Source organism: Hyperoodon ampullatus (assembly GCF_949752795.1).
Source record: "Hyperoodon ampullatus genome assembly, chromosome: 2".
In the NCBI taxonomy this organism is placed as follows: Eukaryota; Metazoa; Chordata; class Mammalia; order Artiodactyla; family Ziphiidae; genus Hyperoodon; species Hyperoodon ampullatus.
Genome location: NC_136915.1, coordinates 113,556,998 through 113,578,135, shown reverse-complemented (window position 1 = coordinate 113,578,135; position 21,138 = coordinate 113,556,998). Strand labels below are relative to the sequence as shown.

At 51.2% G+C, this 21,138-nt stretch overlaps 1 protein-coding gene across 1 annotated transcript in view; it reads right to left on the bottom strand.

Moving 5' to 3' along the window:
• IL6R (interleukin 6 receptor) overlaps positions 1 to 20,875 on the bottom strand; it is a gene marked incomplete at its 3' end in the record, with an annotated part of 46,839 nt that extends 25,964 nt beyond the window's left edge. Inside the window, exons 1-3 of the mRNA XM_079697407.1 lie at positions 20,785 to 20,875; positions 2,105 to 2,353; positions 1,344 to 1,467 (exon numbers count right to left, since the gene is read on the bottom strand). Of these exons, the coding sequence (XP_079553533.1) occupies positions 1,344 to 1,467; positions 2,105 to 2,353; positions 20,785 to 20,869 (458 nt within the window). The 5' untranslated portion in view covers positions 20,870 to 20,875. The remainder of the gene's footprint in view (positions 1 to 1,343; positions 1,468 to 2,104; positions 2,354 to 20,784) is intronic.
• Between the last annotated feature and the right edge of the window lie 263 nt (positions 20,876 to 21,138).

The following is a 21,138-nucleotide window of genomic DNA, read 5'->3' as shown; positions in this document are numbered from 1 at the left end:
TCACACACAAGCAAAAGAGCAGAACATACAAAACCTCTTTCCAGGGGCCTGTTTCACCCCCGCAGTCCCAGGATGGGCCTGAGCGAGTTCTGGAGGCCCCAAGGCTCTCACAGTGGCTCCCCATTCCCCCTTCCTCAGTTCAGGGTAGACAGCCCAGGAGGAGGATGGACATGCCCGAAGCTGCTGGCAGGAGGAGGCTGTGAGCTTAAATGCCCTGTCCTCTCTCATTCTTACTGTCAACACACAAATTACTCTAGTCCAAGTGTCAATTGAATAAAGCTTTCCCGGGGGCGGGCTGGGCAGCTGCCGGCCACTGTACAGAACATCCCATTTATGGAGGAACGCCTTCCTGGTGTCACACAATTATATCCCAACTCAGCTTCGGGCTGTGGAGATTTCTGACCTTCCTCTACTTGGAGTGTGAACCATCAGTCCTAATAGCAGCTGTATCATGTGCAGATGGGCAACCTATACATGTCCCTGTGCAGAGACCAAAACATAAATATCACCACCAGGTGACTCTCTGGAGACAGACACAAGTGGAAACCAAAACACCCAGATGACGTCCGTCACTGCTCGGATTTTCTGATACTCTGATGATTGCCAACTCAAACTCAGTGGTAAACAAACATCTGGACTACGGGGACCTTGGCTCTGGGATGGAGACAGAGAAAACTGAAGAGATGTAACTTTCCACCTTCCATCTGTGCCTGAACTCATCCCAGGTCCCCTCACTTTGTGCCACAGGGACCCCCAGGCAGGGGTGACTTCCTGCCCCACTGCCCCCAGCTCCCTCTCCCCACTTTATCACCACTTCCTCTCATCTGCCATTATAATGGGAAAAGCCTGATAAGCTCACAATCAGGACACTGATCACGAGCTGCCCTTCCCCTCCCAGGACATCTGCATCTTCTTAAGAGCAACGCCCAAAACCTTTGTATTTTGAATGAAATCAGATAGGCTGGGGTTTGATTCCCGGCAGAGCTACTTACTAGCTAGATGACCTTAAACAAGTTAACCAATCTCTGTGGTCCACAGTTTCTCCATCTGTTAACAAGAAAAACAACACCCACCCACCCCCACCTACCCCCGCTATTGTGTGGGTTAATAGGACAAATATTGTAGCACAGTGACCAGCACAGGGTGAGCACTGGCTGTGAAGTCTCAGCTCCCTCCCTCATTCCCTTCTCCTCGGTCCAAAGTACTTACTTACTTTCCAATAACATTTTGGAATCACTGGCCAGCCAGTCCCATTGGGCTCCTCAGAGAGCCGCCACCACTCCCAGAGCCTCAGTCAGGAAGGATGGAGAAGACAGACACACAGCCCAGCCCAAGATACTTACAACTTCCTCACCAATAACACAGCCTTGGTGGTCGGGGATGGGGGACTCCGAGGACTCCACTCACACCCCACTTTGCTGAGGGGGCTCCTCCGGAAGCAGGATAGCTGGGGTTCCTCGGGGGGAACTGGAAGGAGAGCACAAAGGCTGAGGAGGCAGCACACCTCACCGCCCGTCCGGGGGAGCCCTTGACTCAGCGCCCTCCCCCGACCCTGGCACCAGCCTGTACCACAGCCAAACGGCCACGCGCAGATCTAACTGTGCTCGGGAAATCAAAGGATGCCAAAGTCCTCATGTCAGGCTAGGAGGTGGGGCAAGTGAGGGGAGGTGCCTGGGGGCCAACTTGCCTAAAGGGGAGCAAGACTGGCACCAAAAGTCGGGGCTTTGGAGTCCCACAGCCCTGGTGGTGTGGCCTTGGGCAAGTCCCAACCTCTCTTCAGTTTTCTACTATAAAATTAAATGATGATAAAATAGTCACCATAATACTGCTGCCTCTCACTGGAACACTGCGAACCCAGGCCCCTTGCCCTCGACCCCCAAGCCCTAACCACACAGCAAGGCCAGCTGGACGGTGTCTCCATCAGCCAGATGCCCCCACCCAGCTGGAAGCTCTACCAATCTCGCTGGCAAACGTCACTGGGCCTTTCCCCGAAATGCTTGGGCCAGGGAAATAACAGGAATTTAAAGGGTCAAGCAGGGAATCTCTCTCTGGAATGCGCAGAGTGCTGGGAGCCGTCTCTGGGAGCTCTGAGGACAAAACTCACCATCCACCAGCAAACGCACACTTCCAGCTGGGCGGCCATCCTCGTAGCACGAATAGTTTCCAGAGTCGCTGAGCAGCACAGACCTCAGAAGCAGCCTCCTTCCCACTCCAGCCCATCTGCCTTGGCGTGAACCTGTGACCTGATTCCTGAGCACCCAGTGAACGGTGGCGTTGTCCCCCGCTTCCCCACCTGGGCAGGTCAGGGTAACGCTGGCCCCTGGCAGGCTGGTCAGCACATCGCTTGCCACCTCTGCAGGGGGAGAAGACACTGGGTAAGCCCACAGCAACCTGACAAAGGGACTTCATCAGATTCGGGAAGCCACAAAAGGCTCTAGTGCTAAACATCTCTCAAGTCCATCCATTGGCCCAGGCCACCATCACATCACCTCTTCCTGGGTTATGGCAATGGCCTCCCTGTGGCCTCCCAGCCCCAGTCTTGGCCCTCTCCACCCAGCTGCCCCAGGGAGCCTTCCAAAGCGGCTCTCTGGTCACCCCACTCCTTTGATTAGAAACCCCTTCAAGGGCCTACCGCTGTCCACAGCAGAAAGTCCAAGTTTAGAGGCCTGGCCCACAGGGCTTTCCACCACCTGCCCCCTGCTGACCTCTGAGGCCTCATCTCTCCCTGCTCAGCCTTAGAAGAGACACAGTCCCCCCACCCCATCCCCACACAACTTCCTCCTGTTGCAGGTCTCAGCCTAAATGTCCCTTCCTCAGAGGCGTTCCCTATCTCCTCAGCTGCATTAGGCCCCCATTCTACCTCCCCCACCACGTCACCCATCACACACTGCCGTATAATTACCAATTTCGTATCCATCTTCACTTCAGGACTCCAAGTGCCACAAGAATAGGCACCCTGTTTTGTTCTCTGTCGTATTTCAGTGCCTAGATCATTGCCTGGCACATGGCGGTGGCCCACTGAGCACTTAATGCATGTATAAATGAATGTATACACACAGGAATGAATGCCAGGTACCCAGTGGGACTCACAAGATGTATGAGTACACAGGAAGTCTCAGAATCCCAGGGTCTCCATTTTACAGGTAATAACTGAGGCACAGAGGAATCAGGGGACTTGCCCAAGATCACCAATAACTTAGCTGCACAGCTGAGAAGCAAACCAGGTCTTCCAACTCTGTTCAGTGCTCCCTCCAAAACCCTACACCTATCTATTAAACCACTTAGGGTAATGCTATGTTTATTCTAGGGACCAAATTGGAAAGTAAAAGAGAACAAATGCAGTCCCCATCCCTGAAAAATATACTACTCAAGGAAAGGATATTAAAGATACAAGTAAACTTTTTTTTAGTATAGGTTAAATAGATTCATAGAATCTAAGATTTTTTTAAAATAAATTTATTTATTTATTTATTTTTGGCTGCGTTGGGTCTTCGTTGCTGCACCCGGGCTTTCTCTAGTTGCGGCAAGCGGGAGCTAACTCTTCATTGCATTGCGCGGGCTCCTCATTGCGGTGGCTTCTCTCGTTGCAGGGCACGAGCTCTAGGTGCGCGGGCTTCAGTAGTTGTGGCTCGCGGGCTCTAGAGCGCAGGCTCAATTAGTTGCTCCGCAGCATGTGGGATCTTCCCTGGCCAGGGCTTGAACCCATGTCGCCTGCATTGGCAGACAGATTCTTAACCACTGTGCCACCAGGGAAGCCCAGAATCTAAGATTTAAATTAGTCTAGCCCGCTGAGGAAACTGAAGCCAGGGAAAACAGCAGGTTTTCATGTTAAGCACACTTGGTCCTTCTAACCAAATGTGTAGCCATTTATTAGCAAATAGCAGCAATAAGTCTGGTCAAAGATTTCCGAAAGGCCCAGCAACAGCCTGGGCACCTGACCTCACCTCCCACCTGTGCTCCCGGGCTGGGAGGACCAGCACTAGTGTCCCCCACGACCTGCAAAGCCTTTTTGCTTGGGAGGATTTTTTAATCTCACGCTTAACTCACTGTCCCTCCTCCCGCCAAGGTAGCTGTTGAAGAGGAGAGAATAAGGCTCAGTGACTCCCAGGAGGATACCACTCAAAGCCAGCGGGGCTGGTTGTCCAGACCAACCACCGGCCACAATCCAGAGACCAGGGACATGAGCATCAAAGGGACAGCGACAGCTTCTGTCTGGCTACACAGACTCCCTTCAATCTTCCTTCTCACCTTATCACTTGGAGTCAGAGCCCTCCACCCTGGCAACCTCTGCCCTGAGGTTGGCAGGTAAGGGACAGGTGCAAGGGCAGCGTAGCAGCCAGTCACCTAAGGTTTCTTTCTCTTCGCTATCAGAGGCTTCGACTTTGGGTGAGAAAAATGGCTGAATCTCACCATGCAGCGAAGCGAGTGTGGCCAGGTTCCTTAGACCCCTCTGCCTCACTTTCCCCCACTATGGGCCAAATTGAGGAGGTCCCCAGAGCCAGGCACCAGTGAAGAGGACAGAGTTAGGTGGCAGAGAGACCCTGCCCTCAAGGACAAGACATGTAAGACGCATTCACGGCTGCAGAACTGGGACAGAGGACACAGGGCGCCCCTGAACATCAGCAAAATCCCAGTCCCTAGGAGACCAAGTCCACTGAGGGTACCTCCACGCCCAGAGGGCTTAAAAGAGGTATGAAAAGCCCTAACTACAGGACACCTTTCATATATAATCTTCAGTAATATATTTCCAGCATTTCAAGTATCATTTTTAAATGTACTATATGATATTGAACACATGCAAATTAATATATGTAATGTACATGAAAGCTATGAAGCATGAAACACCCCCGAACTCCTACCAACCAAACCACTAGCACAATCATTGTCTCTGAAGCTCCCTCTGTGTTCTGCATCCCCCAGCCTCCCTGCTTATACAGTGTTACATTTTGGACTTATCGCTCCCTCACTTTTTTTTTTTTAATAGATCTTTATTGGAGTATAATTGCTTCACAATACTGTGTTAGTTTCTGTTGTAAATGGGTTCGGTTTGGCTACTCATGGATCCCTAAATTTTTCTTAATTTTGTGTGATATTTGAGAATTATGTAAATAGATTATAGTCTTCTGTGACATGTTTTTGTCATTCATTGTTTCCATGATTCATGTAGCTATAGTTATTCATTTTCACTGCTGTGTAATATTCCATTGGACAATGATATCATTCTCCCGCTGAGGGAGGTTTTGGGTCGTTTCCAGTGTTTTGCTATATCAAAGAGTGTGCTATTAACTTTCTCGAAGGTGGCTCTTGGTGCATTTGCCCAAGAATTTCCCTGAGTAGAATTGCTGGTCCTGGTGTGTGTGCATGTCACACATGTCCTTTTCCTTCATAATTGACACACAGTCCAAACCTTTTAAGTCTTATGTGCACCTGACAGTGGCTATGGCTTGCCATGCCCAGTCCACATACTGAATTACATCTGTGCCTGAATCAGGTTAGGTCTAGAAGACACACCGACACTTTGAATCAGTATATCGATACTTTCACTTTTCCATTTTCCACTTAATAAAGCAGCTGTAAGTACAAAACCTAATATGGATGTCAAGTTCATGCACAAATTACCAACATTGTAGGAACAAAGACGGAGACACCGTCGGGAATTCCCTGGTGGTCCAGTAGTTAGGACTCCAAGCTTCCAGTGCAGGGAGCATGGGTTCGATCCCTGGTCGGTGAACTAAGATCCCACAAGCCGCATGGCGAGGCCAAAAAAAAAAAGATGGAGACGCTGTCAGAGTAGGACAGTCTTCTGGTGGGTGGCCCCGCTGTGCAGTGCTTACAACATCCCTCCATAAGCTGAGGAGCAGAAGTCGGAATTCACAAGGCACCAATACACAATAGATTCTCAGGGTTGCCTGAAAGTCCAAGTAGGGGTCAAGGACCATGGCAGGCTCATCCTTTCCTTGGCACTTTCCACATAGCACCATCCTTAACTATATATAGGTCCCCCTCCCCAGTCATGACTATGAGGCTGTGAACTCCTACTAGCACTCCTCAGAGAACTCAGTAGGTGCTTAATTAATGTTTAATGTAGGGTGCCTAAGAGGTACCCACAAGGTCAGGGCCTCCACAGTGCACACTCCCAGGAGCCCCTGTCACACAGGACACAGCGGTCTACGTGGGGCCCCTCGTGTGGTGCAGTGGGCAAGCCCTACACCAGAGACCAGAAGAGCCAGCTTGTCACAGCCAGGAGATGCTGAGGAAAGAAACTATAAGCCTGGAGCCAGAAGGGACTCTCTTTTCTGCTTCTGCCTTTGCCAGTTCCAGGAAATATGTTTCTCTGGTCACTTCCCTTACCCTCAGTTCAGATGGAAGCTCTTGCCATGGCTAGTGACCAGCTTGAACAATAGCAGGGGCTGTTCTGTTCCTGAATTCACTAACAATGGCCAGAGTATTTGGGCAGCTCAGAGAAATCACAAATAAAAAGACTTTTTTTCCCTTCTACTAAAGCAGAGCTTCAGGAGCAACATAATGGCCACTTCCTCTGCCAAAGAACTTGAGTAATAGTTTTCTGAATCTTTAAAACTGAGTCACTATTTTTTTTTAATGGGGAATGATTAATTATAAAACACCCATTGGCAAGTATTGCCTGTCCCTGCACTTCTTCAAAATACACTTCTTCTAGAACCTGTGAACAATGCTGTGTTAACTATGCTTTTAAAAGCATTGTATGCAGGATGATCACAATCAAACACTCAGAGAGGAAAGACCACAAGAAAATACCCTTGCTACAGTCAGAGTGGGCAATGCTGCCCCTACCCAGCCACCCAGCCTTCTGCCTCCTGACCCAAATCTCTGAGTCAGCCCCGTGACGCCCGTGGGGCTGCGTAGGAGGCCCTGGGCATCTCTTTTTTTTTTTTTTTTGGCTGCACCTTGCGGCTTGCGGGATCTCAGTTTCCCAACCAGGGACTGAACCTGGGCCAAGACAGTGAAAGCCGGGCATCCTAACCACTAGGCCACCAGGGAACCCCCGCCCGAGCAACTCTTTGAAAAGGAAGAAGTGATGTTCACAGAATGCCCTCCTGGTACTTCCACCCACCTCTCCAAATGATGGGACTAGAGGCAATTTCTTTCTCTTCCGTTCATCTTTCTGTATTTTTTTCAATTTTCTACAAGTTGTTTGTATTACTCTTATAATGAACACACACAGATACACATACATATGTATATATATATATTTAAGACAAAGAAGCTACATAGCCTGGATCTGTCCAAGTTATCACGCCTAGGGAGGGAGGAGGTGGTGCAGAATGCAGTGGACACCAGGAAAGGGGTGGAGTGAGAGTGGATTTTTCAGGACAAGCAGCTTCTGACGGCACCTTCCAGGTCAAAGAGCGTTCACCCCCCACGCTTGCAGCTCTTCCCTCCAACCCTTGCAGCTCTGTTTTGTCACTTTTGCCGCACGCTACACACTTAGCCCTCAGCCATGCTGGCCTCCTCCCCTGGTGGACACGAGGTCACCGTCCCTCCCTATCTGCCCTGTTTGTCTGCTCCCTGGAGTCTGCCAGGGCCCTCCTGAGGGCCTCCCTGATGGGGAAGAGCCAAAGGGAAGAGATACAGTGGGGAACAGGCGAGGAGGGAGCTCCTGAGAGCATCCTGCTCCCCAGAGATGTGCCCCAGCCATTCTCACACTCCCACTCTGGGAGGTGCGGAGACCAGGTGGGGAGGGAGGGGTTGGCCCTGCACACTCTGACATCCAGCACAGCATGCAGTTTAGCATCTGCCCTTGAGCAATTAATTGCTCAGCCATCTGAGGCCAGCATTGCAAGCCCATGCCTGTCCTCTCCTTAAGATTCAAGAATTCTTTTGTGCACCATCAAGTGCAAGGCCAGAAATCTTAACCCTGGAGAGAGAACTGACAGTTAGCGGTGAACACCTACTACACACTGACACTCCTCTCCACCAAACCCCATGGAAAACTTAAAACTACCTATAACACAGGCCGCCCTAAGATAAATGTCCTTGACGTATGGAGGGAGCCAAGAGGAGGGGTAGAAGACTCAAAAAGGGAGGGATTCAGCGGAAGAAATATCTGGGTCGAGCCCTGAGACATGAGTAGGAGTTTGATAAGTGGAGCTACAGGGAATGGCATTGTATAAAGAGGGAACAGCATGGAAAGGCATTGAGAAGTGAGGGCCCGGGGAGGGCAGGTATCTGCTGTCCTCCAAGGGGATCAGAAACCTGACTCTGCAGGCAGAGGTATGTGCAGGCTCAGTGCCCACCCACCTCCAACCCCAGCGTCCAGGACGGGAGCCAACAGCGCTTCCTCCTTCTGTTAATCCTCCAATCACCAGTGGCTGCCCCCCACCGCCCCCCACCCCTTCCTGGCCTCCAAGTGCATCACAAAGCATCCCAGAGGCAGCAGAGAGGAGGAGGCAGCGAAGGACTGTTGAGGCTCCTTCGTTCTTACCAAGGTCAATGTCAGATGCAGGGTGGCAGCACCCTACATCCCAGCTGCCTACGAAAAGGGATTGTGCAGAGAACCAAAGCACCTCACTTGGGACTGAGAGCAGAAAAGTATCCCCTCCGGAAAACAAACCTCCCCCAAATCTCCTCCTCAACTGTCCATGAACTCAGTATCTGGTCTGGTCTTGTTTAGTCACTGACAACTAACTGGGTGGGGTTGGACTGACACCAAGATGATACACTCTTGTCTTGATTTGTCCTTTAACATAAAACACATCTCTAAGAGTGGCAGGCAGCCTGACAGAGGGGAAGCAGCCATGTGTTATCAGAAGACCCGAGTTCTATTCCTGGTCTTGCCACTGACTTGCAATGAGCCTTGGGCACGTCACAGCCCCTGACAGAGCCCCACTCACCTTCTCTAGGAGGTGAGGGTTCAGACTACAATCTGAAGCTCCCTGCTGCCCCTGTTCCTGTCGTCTAGCATCTTATCACTCTGAATCACTAGCTCACAGAGGGCAGGAAGCATGTCTGTGTCTGTTTATCTCAGACAACAGCCCAGCTTGAAAATACAATTAATCTATGAACTTATTATTCTAATAGTCAATGACTTTTGGAGAAGGATGATGCCCGGGGCATCCCAGTGCCCTCAGACAGACACGTCTCCTTATCCCTAGAGAGCCCCAGGAGAGGGAAATTCCCATAATCTCCCTCGCCTCTCACTCCTCAAGGGGAAGAGAGTATAGGTCCTAGTAACCTCTGGCAACCAAATCCACACCTCCCGGACCAACGCTCATGCAATCCCACTACCTGGGCCGATGGGCCCCCCACCATGGGCGACACCTCTCAAGCCTGGGAACTTTGCAGTACCGCCCTGGGAAGTGAGACTCTTCCCCCTTCCAGACCTAAGGCTGGGTGCCAGAAACCCAGACAGCTTTCTTGTTTTTCTACTTTTTTCCTTCTTCAAGTAAACTTGCAAATGTCAATAACCAGAGAAAAACACGCATACGGAGACACATATTTCTCAACTCTCTTGCAGCTTGTTGTTGCTCTTGCCAGCAAAAACAAGTTCAGCTTCCTGGACCCGTTTATGTAAGCGGTGAAGCAGCTGCCCAGTGCCACCGCAACACGGGTTTAGCTCACGCCTGCTAATCCCACTGCCCCGGTTTCTGAGCAGGGACAGTCGTCCGGGCTGGCAGCTGGGCCAGCTAGCAGCACAGGATGGCCTCCAGCCTCTGGGGCTGCAGAGATGCAGGATCTCAGAAGGGGTCACAGAGGAACCGCAGGGGCTCTGTCAGCGGTAAAGACCCTGATCTGGAAGGAGGGAGCTGCTGAGAAGTCTCCAGGAGAAGAAGAACGTGGGCACCTCATGTTCAGAGGGAAACACATGCAGAATTTGACCCCATGGGGCCTGGAACAAGTCCCCCGTGTGTTCTGTCCCCTCTCCCTGCATCCCCATCTAAGGACTGAAACCAATGTCCTGACTTCCCGAGTAATAATAAACTAATAAACGTAACACTCAGCACCACCTACAGCATTTAGCAGGTGTCAGGCGCTTTACCTAAGAGCCCTCCGCTCCTACAACAACCCTGCTATGGGGGAGGCTGGTCCCCATTTCCGTGGAAGTTCAGAGAAGTTAAGGAACTGGCCCGAATTCACACAGCTAGTGAGGGAGGGAGTCTGCATTGGCTCCGGGTGAGTCTGGCCAAAGCCCCCCTCTCTCTGGGGGTCCAGGCGCATCTCCGTGTTCCAGCCCAGCCCCGCTTCTCTGGGCTGCCCACCACCCTGAGCCTCCCCATCTCTCCCAATTTCCCCTCCTCCTCCCTGCTCTCCTCAGGCCTTTCTACCCATCACAGAGACTCAGGGACGGGAGTCCTGGGGTTGAGGGGTCTGTGTGAAGGGGGAGCGAGCCTTTTCCCACGCAGCCCTGCCACACCAACTAGCCCCTCAGGGGCTCTCCCAGGAAACGAGGGGCCAAGTACCCTTGATCTTTCTCCTTCTACCCTACAGCAGCAACACTCCTGTGATGAGTTATAGTTTAAAAGCGCCCCCCTCCCCGGTCGGACTTCCCAATCTCACGCACTCACCAGATCATCCACTCACTTCCCTAAAATCCCCAGAACGCCCTCCCCTGCCATTTAGGGCTGGGCCTCTGTGGCCCCTGCCACCTTGTCTAACTCAGCTCCCAGCCCCACCTCTTCCACAGCCTGCTCCTCAGGTTGCTGACTCCTGCCCTCCTCTCCGTCTAATGTGTTTGTACTTCTGTACCTGCTCGTATTTGTCTTGTATTTGGTGGAGTCAGTATTTATCTTGGCACGGCCTTCCCCTCCATCCGCACCAGGGACTGTATACTTACTGCTTGGACAGAGGGTTTGGGAGGCTCCTTTGGACCATAAAAAGGTAACACTGGCTGCTGACTCAGAGACCAGCGCGTGTGACCAACTCCTCACAAGAAAAACATTCAATCCTCTCCTGGCGGCATCACAGATAATCAGCTGGCCCTGGGCCCAGAAGGTCTGGCCTGGGTCACCTCTCAGAGATTATAAACTAATTAGAGGAAAAGATATCAAAGAAGGGCAAACAATTCAATTCCCCCACCCCCACCAAACCCCAAGAAGCAGATTGAGAAATAAAAAGAGTAAAGGCAAGACTAAGCAGGCCGGGAAGAAGGGCACATGGCCACAGGTGGACACAGACGGCACTTGGATCCAGAAAGGGGCTAGGTTGGGGCTACAGCCACAGAGTGGGTGCTGATCTAAGAGTTGCTCTTCTAGGGCTATAAAGGCCCTTAAAGATGATTCAGCCAACCTGCCCATTTTTATAGATGAGGAGAACCAGGGCCCAGAAGTCACACAGCCAGTGTGTGGTGTAGCCAGGACTGGAACCCTGGGCCTTGGGACTCTGGGTCATGCTTGCCCCACAGCCCACTGCCTTCCCAGGAGCACAGCACAAAGGGTCCTGTCTTCCTGTCTCTGAACTTGGCCTTGGAGTCTAACCAGGAGCCTGACCCACATCAGGGTCTTTCATGTTTTTGTGGAAGCAAAGGGGGGGCAGGGTGCAGCACACACCTGATATCTATTCCCCCTTCCCCATCCCAAACCATATCCACCCCCACCACCTGCTCCAGCTTCCACTCCTCCACCCCTTTAGATATGAGGAAGCAAAGCTAAAGATTTGAGAAGTCACAAAGTGGAGGTGTGGTAGGGAGTGACTAGAAGGGACACAGGAGAGCCTGCTGGGACTGGTCATGTAGCTGAGTGTGGTGGTTACACGGCTGTGCTCAGTTTGTGAAAATTCATCAGGCTTTTAAATTTATGCTGAGCGCATTCTCCCATATGTGTGTTACACTGCCATACACATTTTATAAAGCCCCAAGTCCTCCTGCCTGAATTCAAGCCTACATTCTTCTCCTTACTCCCATGTACCATGAGCAGACACACACACACACACACTGGTCTAGCTTCATGTCACCATGAAGAAAGCAGCTCAGAATGGAAGAGCAGGCATATCTACCCTCAGTGAAACTGTGAAACCTGGTTTCCAGCTTTCCTGCCCCCAGCCTGTTCCCCTCATAAATAAGCCAGGCCAGGCCTACCATGTTTTGAGCTAGGGAGACTCAGCATTATAACTATGTCAGTGCTCCCTAAGTTATCTCTAAATTTTACTTGATCCTAATAAAAACACCAACAGGACTTTTTTTTCTTGGAAGTAGGCAAGCTGATTCTAAAGTACAAACAGAAAAGTAAACAAGCAAGGATAGCCAGGAAAATTCTGAAAAAGCAGAGAACTGAGAGGAGGATTAGCCCTACCAAACTCTAAAGCATATTATAAAGCTATAGTTATTAAAACAGTGTGGTACTGACACGTGAGTAGACAGACAAAACTATGGAGGAGACTGGAAAGTTCAGAAATAATAGTAACCAAAAATAGCTTTGTCTGCACTATTGAACTGTACCCTTTAAAATGGCTAAAATGACTGACTTCCCTGGTGGCACAGTGGTTAAGAATCTGCCTGCCAATGCAGGGGACACAGGTTCGAGCCTTGGTCCAGAAAGATCTCACATGCGATGGGGCAACTAAGCCCATGCGCCAGAACTACTGAGCCTGTGCTCCAGAGCTCATGAGCCACAACTGCTGAGCCCGTGTGCCACAACTACTGAAGTCTGTGCACCTAGAGCCCGTGCTCCAAAACAAGAGAAGCCACCACTGTGAGAAGCCCACACACCGCCACAAAGAGTAGCCCCCCACTCTCCGCAACTAGAGAAAGCCCGCGCGCAGCAAGGAAGACCCAATGCAGCCATAAATAAATAAATAAATAAATAAATAAATAAATTTTATTTTAATAAAATAAAATGGCTAAGGTGGTAAATGTTATGCTTTTGTATCTTACTGCAATTATTTAAAAATAGCTTAGTTTGAGTGTTGGCTATATAGAGGTGCTATTGTAAGCTTGCACATGGATGACCTAACTTGATCTTCCCAACAGCTTATCTTACAGAAGAGGAGGCTGGTTACATAGCTAATTAGGGGTAAGCCTAGATTCAAACCCAAGCAGTTAGGCCTCAGAATTTGTGCTTTTTAACTACTCAATCTGCCGACAAGCAGTATAAACCCAAGTATATACAGTAATTTGGTAGATTTTAAAGGTGGGTTTTAAAATCAGTGGTGGAAAGATGGATTAATCAATAAACTATAAAAAAGGACATCAGGTGATAACTGGGGGAAGAAAAGTTAGAGCCATACCTCAGTCCATGATAAATTCAAAATGGATCAAACATTTAAATACAAAAAATTCTTAAAGACACCGGAAAAAAAAATCTTTTTTTTACTCCCTCCCAAAAAGAATCTTTTAAGACAATCTTGGCATAGGGAAGATCTTATTAAGTATGATACAAAACGTACAAGTCATAAAAGAAACTGATAAACCCAACTACAATTTTTTTTAATACACAAAAACCAACCCCCACCCAAAAAAGTCAAAAGACAAATGACAAACTAGAGAAAAATCTTCACAGCTCATATCATAGAGGACTAAATTCTTTAATATATTAAGAGGAAAAAAAACCAACAACCCAATTTTTAAAAATGAGCAATGAATATGAACAGGCACTTCATAGAAACAGGTTACACAAATGTCTCTTAAACATGGGAAAACCTGTATATTCACACTCAGATAAGATAAATGCAAATTAATTCCACACAGATGCCATCTCTGTGTAAATAGCAGTTTAATAACAGATTTTCATCAGAGGTGTGGGGACACAGGCATTATCTCATTGCTGTGGGGAGTATGAATTGGTGCAACTTCCACTCTCACTCAAAAGTACAAATGCACATGGCCTTTGACCCACAGGTTCACCTTCAAGAAATTTATCCTGTGGATGTTTTTGCGTTCAGGCAACATGATGGATATGCAAAGTTACTCCCCAAAGCACTGTCTGTAATGGCAAGACAGGAAACAAGCCCAAAGCCAACATCCATCAAAAGGAGACTGTGTAGGGACTTCCCTTGTGGTCCAGTGGCTAAGACTCCGCACTCCCAATGCAGGAGGCCTGGGCTTGATCCCTGGTCAGGGAACTAGATCCCACATGCTGCAACTAAAGATCCTGCATGCGGCAAGGAAGATCCCGCGTGCCGCAACTAAGACCCCGCGCAACCAAATAAATAAAGATTTAAATATATATTAAAAAAAAACAACTAATGTTAAAAACTTAGCACTATTTTCAGGACATACTTAATCTCTCAAAAAAATGTGAACAATTGTAATTATTATTCCCACTGCATTAGTGGGTCTTTTCCCCTTTTCTATGAGAAAGTCTTCATGCTATAGCCTCCCCCTCTCCTCCCATCAAAATGGGGTCTTCAGATCAATAGCAGCTATCAAGCACCTGCTTTTGTTTGTTTCAGCCTCAAGACGTGTTGCTCTGCCTGGGCTTGGAGTGACTTGGCCCAAGGTCTGCTGGCTTGTTAAGTGGGCAGTCAAGAGACAGGCCTGGACTGTCTGACCCCTGAGCTGTTTTCTCTCTCTGCTGTCCCAGCTGCCTTGCTAAGAGACAGAGAAAGATCATTTAGAGTGACATGTGGTTGCAAAACATTCCCCTGACCCAAAGTGATATGAATGGATATGGGGGAGGAGGGGGTTACAGTGCAATGGCTTAAACATACACTGTGGCCTTAACTATTCTTCTTAAGAGAAGTACTGAAGAAGGACACTTCCTGGGGCAAAAGTGAGGCTGTCTTTGCTACACCAGTGCATATGGAGTTGATGAGTCTGAGGACACTGAGAACAGAGACGATATCCTTGAAGTCACCATGCTTTGAGAAGGGTGGGAGTTGTGGGTGACACACGTGATAGAGTGGAAAGAGCAAGGTTCAGAACAAGGTCTATCACTTCCTTGCTGTGCGATCTTGAGCAAGTTACTTAATCTCTCTGAGCCTCGGTTTCCTTTCACCTACTCAAGGACACTGCTTCAGCGATTCTCACCTCTCAGTCAATTTTTTTTTTTTTTTTTTTTGCGGTATGCGGGCCTCTCACTGTTGTGGCCTCTCCCGTTGCGGAGCACAGGCTCCGGACGCGCAGGCTTGGCGGCCGTGGCTCACGGGCCCAGCCGCTCCGCGGCACGTGGGATCCTCCCAGACCGGGGCACGAACTCGCGTCCCCTGCATCGGCAGGCGGACTCTCAACCACTGCGCCACCAGGGAAGCCCTCTCTCAGTCAATTTTTGATCTCTACTAGATCATTTCCGTCAGCAAGCAAACATGCTGAGATTTCAGTCATTTTTTAAAAAAATTATTTTCATGACTCCACTTCTCCAGCCAATGAACACTCCATTTCTTTTCTCCCCTTTACGGCTAAAATCCTCCAAAGAGTAGCCTCTACTAGCCGGCTCCAGTTTCCCTCCTCCTGCTCTCTCTGTAAACTACTCCTGTCAGCCTTAGACCTTCACCATTTCGCCGAAACTCCTCACATCAAGTCAAGGTCACCAGTGGCCTGCGTGTAGCTAAGTCCACTGGTTAGGTTGTCCTCTTGCCTCCCAGCAGCGTTTGACACCACTGACTGCTTCTGCCTCTTGACGCACCGTCCTCACTGGATTTTCTGGAAAACTCTCCTGGTTCTCCTCCTGCTTCATTGGTCTCACCTTCTCAGTCTCCTCCTCCTTTTCCAGCCTGAGAAGGTTGGAGTGTCCCAGGGCTCAGCCCGGGGCCTCGTCTCTTCTCCATCTACACTTTCGCCCTCGGTGATCTCAGCCACTCTCAAGGCTTGAAGTAATATCTGCCATCAGTCGACTCCCAAATTCATACCTCAACTCAGTCCTCATTCCCAAACTCTGGACTCCCGTACCCAGCTCGTCAGCATCTTCTCGCCTTGTCCAATAGAAAGCTCAGTTTCAACATGTCTGAACTGACCTCCTGATCTCCCCCCAACAAGACCTGCTGTCCTACAGTCTACCGCATCGATGCAATGCCCTCAGACTCCTCTCACACACGGCTGCTGTGAAGAGTAAATGAGGTCACAGATGCAAAGAGCCCAGGACAGTAACGTATACGGTCATCACTCAGTATGGTAACGGTTGTTGTAACCATCACATACGTAGAGAGAGAAAACCAGAGGATGCTTTTCGGGGAAGGAAGTTGGGAGGTGGAGGGAAACTGAGCACAGGTGCTGGGAGACTGCCTGGATGCAGGGCCTCAGGGGGCACACTCCTAAGAGCAGAGCCAGAGGGCAGAGCTGGCGGGGGCAGGTAGGAGTGAGGTGCAGCTAGAAGTCAGGCCAGACCCAGGACCGTGCCAGAAAAGCCCCTGACTATGCCAGAGACTTTGGACCTTTTTGGATCTCAAGTGCAGAGGAGAGTAAAGCACACAGATGACCCAAAAGAAACTCCCCAGGGCTTCACCAAACAGAGTCTAAGAGTTAAAAGCCTCTTTTTTGCCATCTTCCTCTTGCCACTCCGGCCCTCAAGGATCCTCTTCCAAAGACTGGTACCTCAATGACAGTTAGCAACAGGACGTTTAGCATTTCCCTGTCCAGCTGGAGTCTAAGGGGCCCCATGGCTGAGGCCTGGTCTCCCCAGAGACAAACCCAAGCTTCACCAGGGCAGAGGGCACCCGTGTGTCCCCACAGAGCCCTCGGCTCCAGAACCCAACAGGCCCTCAGGTAGGACCAGATTGTTAAAGAGGAGGCAGGAATTTTCCTGCGCAAGATGGGAGTATAAGGAATCCCTACTTTTTTTTTTTTTTTTGTGATACGTGGGCCTTTCACTGTTGTGGCGTCTCCCGTTGCGGAGCACAGGCTCCGGACGCGCGGGCTCAGCGGCCATGGCTCACGGGCCCAGCCGCTCCGCAGCATGTGGGATCCTCCCAGACCGGGGCACGAACCCGTGTCCCCTGCATCGGCAGGCGGACTCTCAACCACTGCGCCACCAGGGAAGCCCCCTAAATATTTTTATATTTCTTCAGGCCTTCATGCAAGCATCATCTTCTTGGTGAGAACTTCCCTGGCCTCCCCTCGAAAAGATCAATTCTACATCCTCTTCAACATGTATGCAGTTCCTATCTCCCTCCCTTGCTTTATTTTTCCTCCTTAGCACTAGTCACTATCATACTATAATTTACATCCCCAGTAAAATGAAGCCCCAGTGAGCCAGGGATTTTTGGCTATTCGGCTCACTGCTGTATCCTCAGCTCTTAGAATAGTGCTTGGAACATCGGAGGAGCTCAAAATATTTTTTTCAAATGAGTAAGTTATTAGCTACACGCATTTAAGCATTTGCTCTGTGCTAGAGACCTCACTATACACTCTGTAGTACCTTACTTAGGGCATTTCATCGTCGTAACAACTCTGCAAGGTAGTATATGAATTATTTCTATTTTCCAGATGAGAACAGTGCGTCTCTGAGAAGTAAAATCCCTCACCCAAGCTCACGTTATTTCTCCACAGCAGGGCCAGGCAGAGATCTGTCTGGCTCCAAAACCTTAACCATTACCTGTGTGGGATGAGCTGTGTTCAGGTGGAGAGAAGGTCCAGAGAGAGATAAAGGAAGAACAACAGAAAACCTCTGGAAGAAACTGTTTAGCACTCGAGACCAGCGCTGTCCAGTAGACCTTTCTGCAATGATCGCGAAATGCTCTATACCTGCGCTGTCGAATACGGTAGCCAAGTGTGACTAGTGCAACTAAGGCACTACATTTTAAATTTGATTTCATTTTAATTAATTTAAATTCAAACAGCTATACTTAGTAAATGGCTACCATATTCGAGAGAACAGCTCTAGACCTTTAAGACTGACCTGGAAAAGCCCAGATTTGGTGATGGGCACGCTCTGGCTCACGGGTGGGCCAGTGGCATGCAGGCCTGGTGGGATAGGAGAAGCAGAGGGGAAATGACAGCAGTGAGCACCGGGGTGGCTTTGTGTCATCCTTACAAACACCCTGTAAGGGGAGGATTTGTTAACCCAGTCCGCAGAGAGACGCGGAGGGTCAGAGATGAGATATGCAGTGAGGGTCCACGTGCCTGTTGTCTCAGGGTCTTGGTCCACCCCCGCTCCTCCGACACCTTGTCCTTGGGTAGCTGGTACCCAGCGGGACAGGTCAGAGGGTTTCTCAGTCCCTCTTAGGGATTTAACCTTGACCATTTTCAAGCTCCTTTTAGGGTAGACTCAGGGTGGCTGATCCCAGGGCTTCACAGGATTCAATAAATGTTTCCTGCAATGAGTAAACAAGAGGCAGAGCCAAAGTGGGGAGAGATTTCTGGCAACTAGAAGCCCGATGGGGGAGGGCCTTCCTTCAGTTCCTCAATCACACCATTTAGCCAGTCATCCTCAAACTTGCAAATCACAAGGGGTGTTTGTCGAAAAGGACATTTCCTGAGCCTCACTTCCAGATATTTCTCTCCAGTAAATCTGGGGTGGGGGCCAAGAATCAGCATTTTTGTCAAGCACCCAACCCCCACCCCCAGTGCATGTGGCACACCTGCACACACACACACCAATTCTGATTCAAACAGACCCAGAACTACCCTTTTGAGAAATACTGATTTAGGGTGAGACTAGGAATGCAGGTAGACATTGGGGGCTGAAAGAGGTTGCCCTAAATGGAAATTCAGAGGCTGAGACAGCACTCTGAGAGATTTAAAGGTGTATGTGTTTGTTTTGCGCACCGTCTTGTGTTGCAGAACATGGAAGGAACCTGAGTCACCGATGTCCAGGCCTTCCACACCCGACACCTACGTCCCAGCTAATCCAGGCCCCTAGACGGCGATTCACCTGAGTGGCCCTGCCAGCTCTCGGACGTGTGGGCAGCAGCTGATCCCAAGGCAAGTGGGCCCACAGCCCGGAGAGCCAGCGGATTTCCCCTCTAAACTAACTCCAGCCTCTGCTACCCCTCTCGGCCCCTTACTTCTCCAAAGCAAGGCATCTCACAGTCATTTGCTCCATGCTTCCTGTACAATGTCTTTATTTTTGCTCTCAAGTTTGTGGGCTGAGTCTCTGTGGGTGTGGGAGGTGAGCTGGGTATTTTCTACTTCTCTGCATTTTCCTTCTGAACTGGGAGGGCTTTCACTTCCTCCCCAAACTCTCAGTTCTGCCTTTCACAGCCTGTCCATGACTTGAGACCACTTGGTCCGTCCCACCTGAGCACCAGGAAAATGGAGAACTGGCTGCAACCGGCTGCCCTCGCGGTACCTTGCAGCCACTTAGGAGCAAAAGAAAGCAGCAGCTACAGCAGTAACCTCCCTGGGGCAGGTGCCCTGGGGTGTGGTGTGAATAGCAACACAGGCAGGCAGGGAAGCCTTGCGCCCTCCTGGGCGACCCAGGCCTCAGCCCTGCCTTGCCTCCCTCTGATAGAACAGTGGGCAAACCCAGGCTTTCCCTTCCCTTGGCCTCTTCTGCCCAGCACTCAGCCAGCCAGGGGTGACTCTCATCTTGGCCCCCAAACACCCCCAGCTCTGCCTGCTGGGCTAGTTCTACATTTGGGAGTCTTGGGGATCTACCACCCCCGAGCACAGGGCCATGGAGGGGTGGGCCTCCACCAACTAGGCCTGACAACTTCCCATCCCAACCTCTCTGAACCTCAGCCTCCTCTTTGGAACAAAGTATTATTTAGATCCAGTGGAGAATTAGAAAACGTGTGTAAAGCCTAGGAGGCCTCAATCAACAATGGCTGTTACTGGCAGGGGTTATAAATGTGTGCTGAGAAAAAGAACCCCTTTACTTTCCTCTTCCAAGCACGAGGAACACAACCATTCAGAAGGCAAAGGGACCTGCAGGCACACCAGCCTCTGGCTCTCTCCAGCAGGGAGGGGTCAGGCTGAGGGTGTTCACCCAGGGTAGGAGCACAGTGCGGTCTCGGTCTCGCAGTGAAAGCCAGAGCCACCGTCTCCCCAGCCATCTGTTCCCAGAAGCCTGCCGGCTGCCCCCTTGGTTTTCTGCTGTGTCCTCAAAGAAGCCCTCAGACCCTAAAATAAACCTCTGGAGAAGCAGTTGCCCAGCTCCTCTAGAGGAGAGCCTAGACGCGCAGCTGGCATGCTGCCAGAGCCCAGAGAAAGGACTGGCGGCCAGAGGCAGATTACAGTCCACAGGAGCCACAAGTGCCCCGTGCCCTCTGCCTCACCCCTCCTTCTCTCGTCTGGAAGTGGAGTCCAGTGCGTGCCAGCCTCAAGACGTCCCAATCCCTGGCCAACTTCCCCACTTGGCTTAAATTCCCAGGGCTGAGGCACACGTCTTGCTAGAGCTGGCGTCTGCCTAAGGGAGTGCGGGCAGCGGGCAGCGGGAGGGTCCGTGACTCAGCGCCCATGATGTCACTCCCTTCACAGTCAAGGCACTGTCATCCACACATAAACCCGGGGGGCTGAGGGGAGAGCCAGGCGGGATGCCTTCCCCAAAGCTGAGGGGCAAAGGGGGCGCTGGTACAAAGGACGCCCCGGGCAGGAACTCCACCCCGCGAGGGCATCTCCTTTTAAAGTAAGCCAGGCCGCAGTTGTGTAAGGACTCCTGGGGGCACTGGGAGGGAGACAAGAGAATCAGGTTTCTGAGAACACACCAAGTCCTGTACGCAGACCGCAGGGAGCTACCCGGCCGCAGGGCAGTCACGGGGAAAGCGCGCCCGGCCAAAGGCGCAGGACGCAGCAGGGGGCGCGCGAGCGAGCGCCCGCCACCGGACAGCTGGGTCAGCCCGGTTCCTCACCTCGTGCCGCGGGAACCCAAGCTAGCCCCGGACAAGGGGAGCCGTCACGGCTCCGGCCTCCCTCCGCCGCCCCGCGTCTGCGGCGCCCACAGCGGTTCCCTCACCCGCCAGCTGTTCCAGCCCTCCAGATGCGCCCGAAGCCCTTACCCAGAGCGGGGCAGCCCCCCGGGGCCAGCGCCGTCCCGGGCGTCGCAAGCAGGGCGGTCAGCAGCGCGCAGCGGACGGCCAGCATGCTTCCTCCTCGGCTAATGCCCCATGGTCCCAGAGAGGCAGGCAGGCGGGCGGGCGGACGCGCGGGTCGGGAGCCGGCGGCCGGGGCGGGGCGGGGCGGCGGGCGGGCTTAAGCCCCGAGGGCAGCCCCCATCCCCTGGGGGCCCGCGATCTGCACGCAAGGCGAGTCCCCAAGCCCCGCGCCGCTCTCGGCTCGGCTCCCTCTGGCCAGGCTCCGTGTCAGTGCGACTTCCCACTTACACATGACTCAGAGCAGCGGACGGTCCTGGC